Source organism: Strigops habroptila, chromosome 9 (assembly GCF_004027225.2).
Source record: "Strigops habroptila isolate Jane chromosome 9, bStrHab1.2.pri, whole genome shotgun sequence".
Classification (NCBI taxonomy): Eukaryota; Metazoa; Chordata; class Aves; order Psittaciformes; family Psittacidae; genus Strigops; species Strigops habroptila.
The window spans coordinates 506,142-516,758 of NC_044285.2; the positions used below are offsets into that span (position 1 = coordinate 506,142).

Sequence of the window (10,617 nt, forward strand, 5' to 3'; positions counted from 1 at the left end):
CGTTACAGGTTGAGCATCTCCTGAATGAGGAGGATGCTCAGGGGGCATCTTCTGAGGCTCCTGCAGCGACGGGAATGCTGCGAGGCTGGAGGGTGCGTGGCTTCGTCCAAAGCCATTCTAACAGTGGGGCTGGGGCTGGTGTCTCCCAAAGGTCAGCAACTTGATCGCGTCGGAGATCATCCGGAATGAGGAGATCAACGCGCGGGTGAGCGCCATCGAGAAGTGGGTGGCGGTGGCGGACATCTGCCGGTGCCTGCACAACTACAACGCCGTGCTGGAGATCACCTCCTCGCTCAACCGCAGCGCCATCTTCCGCCTCAAGAAGACCTGGCTCAAGGTCTCCAAGCAGGTAGAGGCGCGGGGATGGCCCCGCTGGGGAGCAGGGGAGGGTTCGGTGGGCTGGGAGCGGTGGTGGTGGGGTGGCACAGACGCAGGCGTTGAAGAAACAGGTAGAACACAGAGATCACCTGGTCCAGCCTTTCCAGGCACAGCATGACCTAGGCTGCATGTCCCAGCACCCTGTCCAGCTGAACCTTAACAGTGTCCAGTGCTGGGGAGTCACCGCTTCCCTGAGATTATTCCAGTGGCTGGTTGTTCTCAGTGGGAAACATCTTCCGCTTGTGTCCACCTGGAATGTCCCTGGGAAAAGAGCCATTGTAGCTGTATACACACACACAGATGGTTCTTTAAACTGGTTTTCTGGGCTTCTCAGGCCAATTATGGATGAGCAGAATGAATTCTTGTGTTACTTGGTACAGAAATAGCTCGTAGCTGCAGGGTGCAGCGCCTGAGGGGGCCGGGGCTGCCGAGCAGAGCCGCTCCGTGGGCTCCCGGGTCTGGAACACTGTCTCTTTACCCACAAGTGGTAAATCTGTAAATTAACACAGGCTCTGGTGAAGGCAGAGGTGGGAGCAGGGGAGGAAATGAGTGCGGAGCCTGTCCTTATGTGTTGGAGGAACTTGGCTTCCAAGTGCTCCTGGGCGTCAGCAGGAGCTGGGAATAGCGGCCAGGGCAGAGTTTGTACCTGTGGGAGTGTCGAGGAGCCGCTCGGGGTGACGTGTCCCGGGGGCTCTGCAGGCACGGCGGGATGGGAGCGACCCCGGGACCTCACTGCCCTGGCTGCGGGGATCAGGGCTCATGCGACATGTGGGTTTCTTGCAGACCAAGGCTCTGATCGATAAGCTGCAGAAGCTGGTGTCGTCCGAGGGCAGGTTCAAGAACCTGAGGGAGGCACTGAAAAAGTGAGTGGATGACTCTGCTCTGGTGGGTGCTGCGGGCTGGGGCTTTGCTCACACACTTACTGCAGGGCCTGCACTAACGCATGTCTTAAAGCTCATCCCGTTCCAACTCCCTGCCATGGGCAGGGACACCTTCCACCAGACCAGGTTGCTCCAGGCCCCATCCAACCTGGCTGCTCCTTTGAGCAGTGGTGTGGAAAGATGTGAATAAAAGGGATTGTGAAGAGGCGAATCATTGCCAGGCACCGGGAAACATTCCTCCCTCCCCCTTACAGACCGAGTTTGACCCCCAAAGTGTACCACATTTAGCTGCAGTTTCCCACCAGCCAGTTCATGTTGCTCCAGCCAGTGTGGACTTTACAGGAGGTGGCCACATTGTGCTGCAGAGAGCTGGTGGTGCTGCACCAACAGCCAGCACCCTGCCAGGAGCAGCATCGGGCTCCTCTGCCAGCACTCAGCTCCCCAGATCACCATTGCTGGGTGTTTGCTTGGTCCCACAAGCTGAGGAGCCCGGTGCTGTGGGGAGCGGGGTGCTGACCTGCCCTGGGGCTGGTGCATCCCCGTGGGCTCTGCATCACAGCACATGGTGGACAATCCAGAGCCCCCGAGTAAGGTGGGTTTCTTTCTTTTGTTTCTGGTTTGCTCCTGAAGTTGTGACCCTCCTTGTGTCCCCTACCTGGGAATGTACCTGACCGACCTGGCATTCATCGAGGAGGGCACCCCCAACTACACCGAGGACGGGCTGGTGAACTTCTCCAAGATGAGGATGGTGAGTGGCCCAGCCCCGCCGGGTTGGAGCGATGCGGCTCAGTGCTGGGGTCATGGCTGGGTCTGTGCAGTCCCCAAAGCCACCATCACCCACATGGCCCTGGGGCCACACATGTCCCCTGCACAGAGCCGGGGTTGCTCCTGGTGAGGGATGTGTCTGGATGAAACAAAGGCCCTTTGCATCGTGCTGTGCTGGAGGGGCTGGATGCAGTGCTGGTGGTGCCGGATGCAGCGCTGGTGGTGCTGGCTCTGCTGTTACAGCTCCTGTTTTCTATCTCTGGACAGATTTCACACATCATAAGGGAGATCCGCCAGTTCCAGCAAACCTCGTACAAGATTGAGCACCAGCCTAAGGTATGGCCTTGCCCGAGACCCACACAGTCCCTCTGCTCCTCATCTCCCTCTTAAATCACGGCATCTAAGCCTTCAACTTCTGCCAGCTCCCTTGGGGAAGATGTGATGCTTCTGTAAGATCTTTAGGTCAGAACCAGAGTAGGTGTGGGGACTTGTGTCAGGTGAGGTGTAACAGAGGGAGACAGGCACAGGGGACATGGAGTGACCTCCCTGCTGGGAGAAAAGCGTGTCCTACACCCCTGCACCCTGGGGCTGGGTGGCCTCTGCCTCGTGGTGGCCCCACATGTGATGAGATGAAAGGTCTCGCCACGCTCGCACTCCCTGTGCCGCAGCACCGCAGTCACCGCGCTGGCTGCTGGGGAGGTTCTGCTGTGTCCAGCACTGCGGGAACAGCAAAACCTCCTGAGCCAGCACTGCTGAACCTGCCGGCTGCTGGCAACCAGGCCAGGCCAAACCACCCTCTGGTGATGCCACCTCCTGTGCGCAGTGGCTGGAGCAGCCCGAGTGTCCCTGGACCATGCCCTGGCGGAGGCTGGGGAGCCACAGGCTCTGACTGTGGCTCTGCAGCCCCAGCCCTGCCCTCGCACCGTCCTGCCCGTCAGCAGCATTCCTGCGGCAGGGATGTTGTTCCCCACTTAGGCAGTGCCTCCATCATCAGGATTCTGTGTTCTCAGCAGGAGAGAACTTTGTGGCTGATAAAATAGTACCAGAGAGGAAAACTGAGCAGGAAGAACAGAAGAGCAGCTGAGGACTAGGCAGGGCTTTGCAGTGCTGGGATGAGATCATAGAATCCCAGAATGGTTGGAAGGGATATTAAAGCGCAGCTCTCTCAGCCTGGCTCCAGAGCAGAGCTGCTCCAGCCCTCGCAGCAGCTCCGGGGCCTCCTCTGGCCTCGCTCCAGCAGCTCCACGTCCCTCTTGTGCTGCTGCCCCAGAGCTGGATCAGGACTGCAGGGGGGGTCTCCCCAGAGCGCAGCAGAGGGGCAGGATCCCCTCCCTGACCTGCTGCTCACGCTCTGGGGGTGCAGCCCAGCACACGGGGGGGTTCTGGGCTCAAGCACACACTGAAGCCGGGTCATGGGGAGCTTCTCATCAACACCCCCAAGTCCTTCTCCTCAGGCTGCTCCATCCATTCTCTGCCCAGCCTGTGTTTGTGTGGGGACTGCCCCGGCCCAGGGCAGGATCTTGCACTTGGCGATGTTGAGCTCCATCAGATAAGTGCGTGCAACGCCCGTGCTGGTTGGCAGGAGCTGCCGGCACTTCTCTGCCACTCATTTACTGCTCAGGCCGTTATCATTTTCTGGCTTTACCCTTTGTGGTCGGCCACAGCAGTGGTGAGTCCTGCTCATCAACTGTCTGTCTGTCCTCCCCCAGGTGACACAGTACCTGCTGGACCAGTCGTTTGTGATGGATGAAGAAACCCTTTACGAAGCTTCTCTGCGAATAGAGCCCAAGCTGCCTTCCTGAGCGCGGAGCGGTGGCGGGCGGCCGCTCTGTACACGCTGTCCCACCCTGTAAATACCTGTTCGTTTCTGTTGGACGCCCTGGAGTGACTTCACGTCTGTGCTTCTCCGAGCAAACCGCCCCCCCCCCTTTCTTAGGCCGCTCTTAGACCCCGCGTAGGGTTTCCCGCATCGTTCTAAGGTTTCACGCACCGACACGTGGCTGGAGTCCCGGTTCTTTTCCATGATGATGATGTTCTTTTTGTCATTTGCTCTTCTCGAGGGGGCTGGCGGTGGGGCAGGGTCACCCGCGGCTCCCCACAGGGCTCCGGGGGTCACGGAGCAGCTCTTGCTGGGGCAGCATCAGTGGTGATCCCCTGGGGCAAGCTCTGTGTGGTGGGGGAAGAGACCACGATGAAGTTCATCCCCCCTCGCTGCCCCCAGGGCCCTCGGCCGCTGCCCCGCTCCCTCCCACGTCAGGAAGATGGAACCGTCCCTTTGGCTCTCCTCGCTGCGTACGGCTCACGACAAGCTTCTGTGGATATGCTGTAGATCCGTAAACCTTGTGACCACTCTGAGTAACATGATGTAGAATTAGAAAACGATGACCGAGTGTTTTTATTACATATACTGTAATCCTGTCTAACCACCTTCTAGCAGGAATATAGTAATGTAGTGCTTATTCTGTGAATATTACCATGTATTTTTTACATTGTACAGTATATAAACACAGTTTAACTCTACAGTGGCAGGCATGCTCCACTCCGACAACCACAACACTTTTGCTGTAAGCAATACCTCGTGGTATGAGAATTCTCTTTCAAGCCCTAAAACTATTTCAACTTACAGCTTGTTTGGAAAAGATAAAAAAAAAAGATATTTCCATTTTTTTGTAAAAATATATGTTTCCTGATTACCTCTTGCTAATAAATCTATTCTATCTCAGGGTGAACCGCGCCTGCTCGCCTTCTTTATCGCGCACGCATGCCCCGCCCACCGCCGGCTAGCTCCGCCCACCGCCCGCCCCGCCGGCAGCGCTCGGGCTATTTCGGCTCGCTCCGGCCCGGTTCGGGGTGGTTCGGCTGGGTTCGGGTCGCTGCGGCTGGGCTCGGCCATGGGCTGCGCCGCGCTGCTGGCTGTGGCCGCGCTCCTGGCGCCCGCCGCCGCCTGGGCGCCCTCCGCCGAAGGTAGAAGGGCAGCGGGAGGGGAAGGGGTGGCCCGGCTCGGTCTGGCGTCGGCCTGGGCGCTCTCCGCGCCGGGGGAGCCGCTGACGCCGCCCCGCTCTCTCCCGCAGATGAGCTGCTGTTCAAGGCCTGGATGCTGCAGGTAAAGCGCCGGGGGTGCCGGGGCTCGGAGCGCGGGGGGAGCCCTGGCGGTGTCGGGGCGCGGCTGACGCGCTCTGCCCGCAGAACAACCGGCGGTACGACCCCGGCGAGTACCCGCGCAGGCTGCGCACCTTCCTGGGCAACAAGCGGCAGATCGAGGAGCACAACGCCGGCAACCACAGCTACCAGAGTAGGAGCCGCGCCCCCCGCCCCGGCCCGCGCTCGCCTTCAGGCCTGGGCCTCAGCGAGCCGAACCCTCCCGTGTCCTCCCTCTTCTAGTGGGCCTGAACCAGTTCTCGGATCTGACCTTCGCAGAGTTCAAGAAGCTGTTCCTGTGGAGGGAGCCCCAGGTAACCCCCAGCAGTGTGCTGCGGGGCAGGGGAAGGCAGACCCTGGGCTGAGGGTGCTCAGTGCAGAGCTGCACCCATCACTGCGCTACCCGGCATCCGCTTTGCCAAGCCAGTGCCCTGTTCTGGTTGGTGAGAGCGAGGTGAACCCCCGTCCCTTCCCCCTCGGCTTTCAGCTGCCTCTTGACTGTCACTTCTGCTTTCAGCTTTCTGGGCTGAGCCATTTTTATGGTCAGACCTAAGGCCTGTCCCGGCTGTCTGGGGAGTTGTGGCTCCCGGAGCAGCTCTGGTACCGCTGCTGGGTGCAGGCTGGTTCTGCTCCTGCAGGGCTGGCCCGGGTTTCTCGGCTGTAGCAGCTGGTGTGCAGCGGGCTGTGGCTGTGGATGCAGCGTGGCAGTCTCTGCTCGCTCCAGCAGTCGCTGCTCGCTCCAGCAGTCACTGCAGCCCTCCTGCCTCGCTTGCAGAACTGCTCAGCCACGAAGGGCAACTTCCTGCGCAGCTCCGGGCCGTCTCCTGACTCCATCGACTGGAGGAAGAAGGGAAATTATGTGACACCCGTAAAGAACCAGGTGAGGAGCGTGTGCCGTGGGCGATGCACTAAGAGTGGCCCAGGAGAGGGGCTAAGGGCTGCGGCAGGGCACGATGCCGGGAGGGGGTGTGTGTCTGCGGGGCAGCGGGCTCCCCAGAGCCCCTCCGTGGCTGGGGCAGGTGCCAAGCAGAAGGCAAAGCCCTGATGTGTCCTTCCCCCCGGTGTTTTGGGGAGGCTGGTGACCCTGGGACTCGTTATGGAGCAGTCCCTTTCTGGTTCTCAACACAGGGCCCCTGTGGGAGCTGCTGGACCTTTTCCACCACGGGCTGTTTGGAGTCTGCTATCGCTATTGCAACAGGAAAGCTCCTCTCTCTGGTAAGAGGTTGTGCTTTCCTATGCCCTGACAGCAAGTCCTGCCTCCGAGGCTGGCTGGGACAGCCACTGGCTGCTTGTTCTGAGCTGGACACCCGGCCCTGCAGGCCCACGGCAGTGCTCCACAAGCTGAGCTAAGCTGCAGGGCAGCATGGCTGGGTGCTTTCTGTGCCCAGGGATGTGCCTGTTGCCATCCCCTTTCGGTGTCCAAGTGTCCCTTTGCCCCAGGCTTGGGCAGAGCCCTTTTTGGAGCAGGACAGCATTGGAGGCAGGCAGCAGCTCCCTGCTGCAAGCAGCACGTTGTGAGACTCCCAGAGGGTTTATGTTCTCGAAGAACTGGAAAGGCAGAAGCCACTGATATGACTTACTGGAATAGCTGAGGGTTGGGTGTAAGTGTTAAAAACAAACTTGACCTTTGGAAGAGATCTCAGCCAGCGCTCCCGTGCTGGTCACTGCCAGGCCCAGTGACTTGGCAGGCGTGAGGAGGAATGCCTCCTGCAGCAGGAGCATCCCAGGCTGCTGGCTCCGTGCCTTCCTCATCCCCTCCTCGGGGTGTGGAGTGATTCTGTTGGTAAAACCCGTGCTCTTTGATTGCCTGCGTTTTATCTTGCATATTCCAACTGCAGGTGTTGGCTATATACTGACTCAAAACCTTTCCCGTAGGCAGAACAGCAGTTAGTTGATTGTGCCCAGGCTTTCAACAACCATGGCTGCAGCGGGTAAGTAATGTGAAGTAATAAAGCATAGAAATGAGACTGTCTCATGTTCCATGACTGACAGCCTTCCCCAAGGTCTAGTGTCCGGGGCTTGGAATGAGTTTGTTTCCCCTTGGCTGAGATGTGTTTGCTTTGCTCATTTTAATTTCACCCTCCCTAGAGGTTGGAAAGTGTCGCTAGATCTCCAGCGTTTCCCAGCCTCTGTTGTTCCTTGTTTGTTAGTTTTGCTTTGGATACTTGTTTTGTTGCAGTGGTTTCCGATTCCGCAGTCACGGGTGCTCCGTAGCCAGGCTTCAGTGTGCTCGGGGAGAGCAAGGGGGGGTTTGTTGCTCCTCGTGGGTCACACGCATCTCGTGGTGCTTTAAGGAACCCACAGAAACTTCTGCTTCCCCTCTGGTGAATTCCTCCTGAATTGCTGGAGAAGGCAGAAAATACAGCTTGCTGTTTTCCGTACGATGAGTGGTCCCTGAGGAACGCTCAGAGCTGAGCAAAGCCACTCAGTGCTTTTTAGTTTTCTTATGACTCCTCCTTAGTCCTTTCTCTGTTAGCACACCCTCATCACACTCTCCTTTTTTTCCTCCTGTGGAAGAAAAAACCCCCTTTGGGATGTGCTCCCAAAGGTGGCTGGCGCAGGGAGCCACTTGCTGGGATCGAGTCCCCCCCTTTCGCCCCAGTCTGTGGGGCTGGGGGGGATATGGATGGCTCTGCCCTGTGTTACCATCCGCGTTAACCTGTGTTCTGGCTGTGCTGTCTTGCAGGGGCCTGCCAAGCCAAGCCTTCGAGTACATTCTGTACAACAAGGGGCTCATGGGGGAGGACACGTACCCGTACCGGGCAGAGGTACTCCCGGTGCAGCTCGGATGCGTTCCCGCTGCGGCAGAGCTGGCTCTAACTCCCGTTCCTTTCTGTCTGCACAGAATGGCACCTGCAAGTTCCAGCCGGAGAAGGCCATTGCGTTTGTCAAGGATGTCATCAACATCACACAGGTAAGGCCCCGAGGGCTGGTTTCCAAACGTGCAGGGCTGTGCCAAGCCTGACCTGGAAGGTGCTCGGATGCCGTGGGACGTGCTGGGCCCTGCAGTGTGAGCTGCAGCCGGTGTGCTCCCGGGAGAGGAGCGTGCTGCTGGCGTGCACACTGCTCCTCCCTAGTTCCCGTGTCTGAGGGGGGCACTGCTGAAGTGCTGTAGCCAAAATATAGGTGCTGGGGCCCTGCCCACTTTCCACAGTGATGTGCCTGCAGGCTCTGGGAAAGTCTTGCTGCTTGTCTTTCAATGGAAGCAGAAGGCCAGGGTTAGCCTTCCCTGCTGGGCTCTGACCACTGCTCTGGGGGTCCTGGCTGGTCCCAGTGTGCCTGGGAGATCAGTAACTCTGGGATCCTCTTCCCGCAGTATGATGAGGATGGCATGGTGGAAGCTGTGGGGAAGCACAACCCGGTGAGCTTTGCCTTTGAGGTGACGAGTAACTTCATGCACTACAGGAAAGGAGTCTACTCCAAGTGAGTATTTCTGCACCTGGGAGGTGGGGGGGGAGGTGTAGGGCTGGAATCACTTCGCATCCCCATTTCTCCTGCTTTGCAGCACTGGCTGCAGGGACACTGGGCTGCTTGCTTTTAAACAGAAAACAGAAGTAAATTGGGCCCCGGTACACTGCTTTCCCAGGGGGATGAGGGAACAGTGCCTGCAGCCAGGTTACTGCTAGGAACCGGCCCAACCTGAAGGCCGGGCTGTGTTTGCACTGAAGGTCAGGAAGGCAGAGGGCTGGGGCCAGGGCTCTGTGTGTGTGTGTCCAAGCTGTGGGTGGTGCAGGCTCAGCGCAGGCTCTGCAGCAAACCTCTGGTAACAGAGCAGAGGTGAAAGTCAGTCTGAGACACGTTCCTGTCCCGTTCCCTGCAGCCCCCGGTGTGAGCACACCCCAGACAAGGTGAACCACGCTGTCCTCGCCGTAGGGTACGGAGAAGAAAACGGGACCCCTTACTGGATCGTGAAGAACTCCTGGGGCCCGCTGTGGGGCATGGAGGGGTAAGGAGCTCCCGTGTACTGGGTGAAAGGATGAAGTGTGGGATTCCACCCGCCCGCATCAGCCCCAGGTGGCCCCTTAGGCTCTCAGGCTGTAATTTAGCGGCTTATTCATATTCTGGGAGGACGAGGGGAATCATCCCAGCCTTGGAAATCATCCCAGCCTCGGGAGCAAAAGCGACAGAGCTCTACAGTGCTGGGCTGGCTGGTTGGAGCAGGCCCTCGGATTGATGCACCCACTGTTGTCCCCAGAGGTTCGGCTGTACCAGAGCTGCTGTGCCACTGGTTTGCCTGGTGCCAGCCAAGCACCGTGTCCCTTCTGTGGTTACAAACAGGTTGTGCTGGGAGTGAGTTTTCACTCGGCTCCACAAGTATTTCCAGTAGCAAGTGACATGTTTCAGGGTCAGGTGCTAACTCTGCTAGTTTGTGGTACAGGGGGGACAGGCAATAGCAACACCTGGTTAACTACCAGTTGGAACAGCTCTGTCACAGGTAGTTAAATGCTCCTTGTGCTGGGATGAGAAAGGAGCTTGCACATGAGAGCAGCTGCCTTACACTGCCTGTTGTGCTGACTCTGCCGGAGGAGGGAACACTCACACGTTTCTTTCTCTTTTTAGGTACTTCCTTATCGAGCGTGGCAAGAATATGTGTGGTCTTGCTGCTTGTGCATCCTACCCGGTCCCTCAGGTGTAAGAGGAGAGCACAGGCTGGGGAGCAGGGCACAGGAAAAGGAACGAGGGCTTGGATCTGACTTTGAGCACTGAACTCAGGACCCCGAGAGCACCATGAAGCACCCGTCGTTACCACGGGCAGCCTGCTCGGCTTGCACACAGCTCCTCCCCCGCCAAACCCGGCTGCCCCCGTGCCTGCCGCTGCCGCCGGCTGCACGGTGCCGGCGGCACCGGGGGCTGTGTGACATGAAACACAGCCCAGCACCGCTCCCGCTCCGCCGGGTGCCGCCTCCCCAGCGCCGCGTGTAACGGGGGGAGAGCTTTTAACCTGCGGGCGCTTCCTCCTCCCCCCGGGCGCGAGCGGAGCTGTGAGCTGTACGTTTTACCTGTTCCATTAAATCTTTCTGGTATTTTTTTAATTAAAAGCCGGGTCTTTTAATGCTAATACACAAATGGATGATTTTCTCTTATGAATCAATACAGAAGGCGAGCAGCTCGTTGCTAATGGTTTGCAACGCGCTGCTGTTGCGTTACCTCACGCTAACCCTGCCGCCGGCTGAGTGACGCTGAGCGCCGCCGGCGCGGGCCGTGCTCTGCGCGGCCCCGGGGGGGCAGGCTCCGGCCGCGGCGCCTCCTGACAGGGCCCCTGCGGGTGAGGGGGGCGCGGGAGCGCTAAACCCGCCCCGGTCACGCACAAACGGCTCTAACGCGTCCGGAGCGCGGCCGCGCCCGCCCCGCCGCCGCCACCGTGTGCCGGGGGGGCGGAAGCGCTCCTCTGCCATGGAAACGGAAGCGCCGTCCGTCACTTCCGCTCCGGCGAGCCCACCCAATGGCGGGGTGC

General features: G+C 59.1%; 2 protein-coding genes across 3 annotated transcripts in view; both read left to right on the forward strand.

The window, feature by feature from the left end:
- RASGRF1 (Ras protein specific guanine nucleotide releasing factor 1) overlaps positions 1 to 4,406 on the forward strand; it is a 29,333-nt gene extending 24,927 nt beyond the window's left edge. For both annotated transcript variants that reach the window (XM_030497883.1, XM_030497884.1), the window contains exons 23-27: positions 152 to 349; positions 1,162 to 1,241; positions 1,890 to 2,007; positions 2,292 to 2,360; positions 3,734 to 4,406. In XM_030497883.1, coding sequence (XP_030353743.1) covers positions 152 to 349; positions 1,162 to 1,241; positions 1,890 to 2,007; positions 2,292 to 2,360; positions 3,734 to 3,826 — 558 coding nt within the window. In that variant the 3' untranslated portion in view covers positions 3,827 to 4,406. The remainder of the gene's footprint in view (positions 1 to 151; positions 350 to 1,161; positions 1,242 to 1,889; positions 2,008 to 2,291; positions 2,361 to 3,733) is intronic.
- A 402-nt stretch (positions 4,407 to 4,808) lies between these two features.
- CTSH (cathepsin H) lies at positions 4,809 to 10,221 on the forward strand. The gene is made up of 12 exons (XM_030497885.1): positions 4,809 to 4,988; positions 5,096 to 5,127; positions 5,211 to 5,316; positions 5,406 to 5,476; positions 5,938 to 6,042; positions 6,291 to 6,377; positions 7,038 to 7,093; positions 7,849 to 7,930; positions 8,008 to 8,076; positions 8,479 to 8,585; positions 8,983 to 9,108; positions 9,723 to 10,221. Exons 1-12 carry the CDS (start codon positions 4,916 to 4,918, stop codon positions 9,796 to 9,798), a joined length of 990 nt encoding a protein of 329 aa, XP_030353745.1. The 5' UTR covers positions 4,809 to 4,915; the 3' UTR covers positions 9,799 to 10,221.
- Positions 10,222 to 10,617: the final 396 nt, after the last annotated feature.

Coding starts and splice junctions, on each gene's coding strand:
- CTSH (XM_030497885.1), top strand. CDS start 4,916: ATGGGCTGCGCCGCGCTGCTGGCTGTGGCCGCGCTCCTGGCGCCCGCC. Junction 7,094..7,848: donor AACAACCATGGCTGCAGCGG/GTAAGTAATGTG, acceptor GCTGTCTTGCAG/GGGCCTGCCAAGCCAAGCCT. Junction 8,077..8,478: donor ATGTCATCAACATCACACAG/GTAAGGCCCCGA, acceptor CTCTTCCCGCAG/TATGATGAGGATGGCATGGT.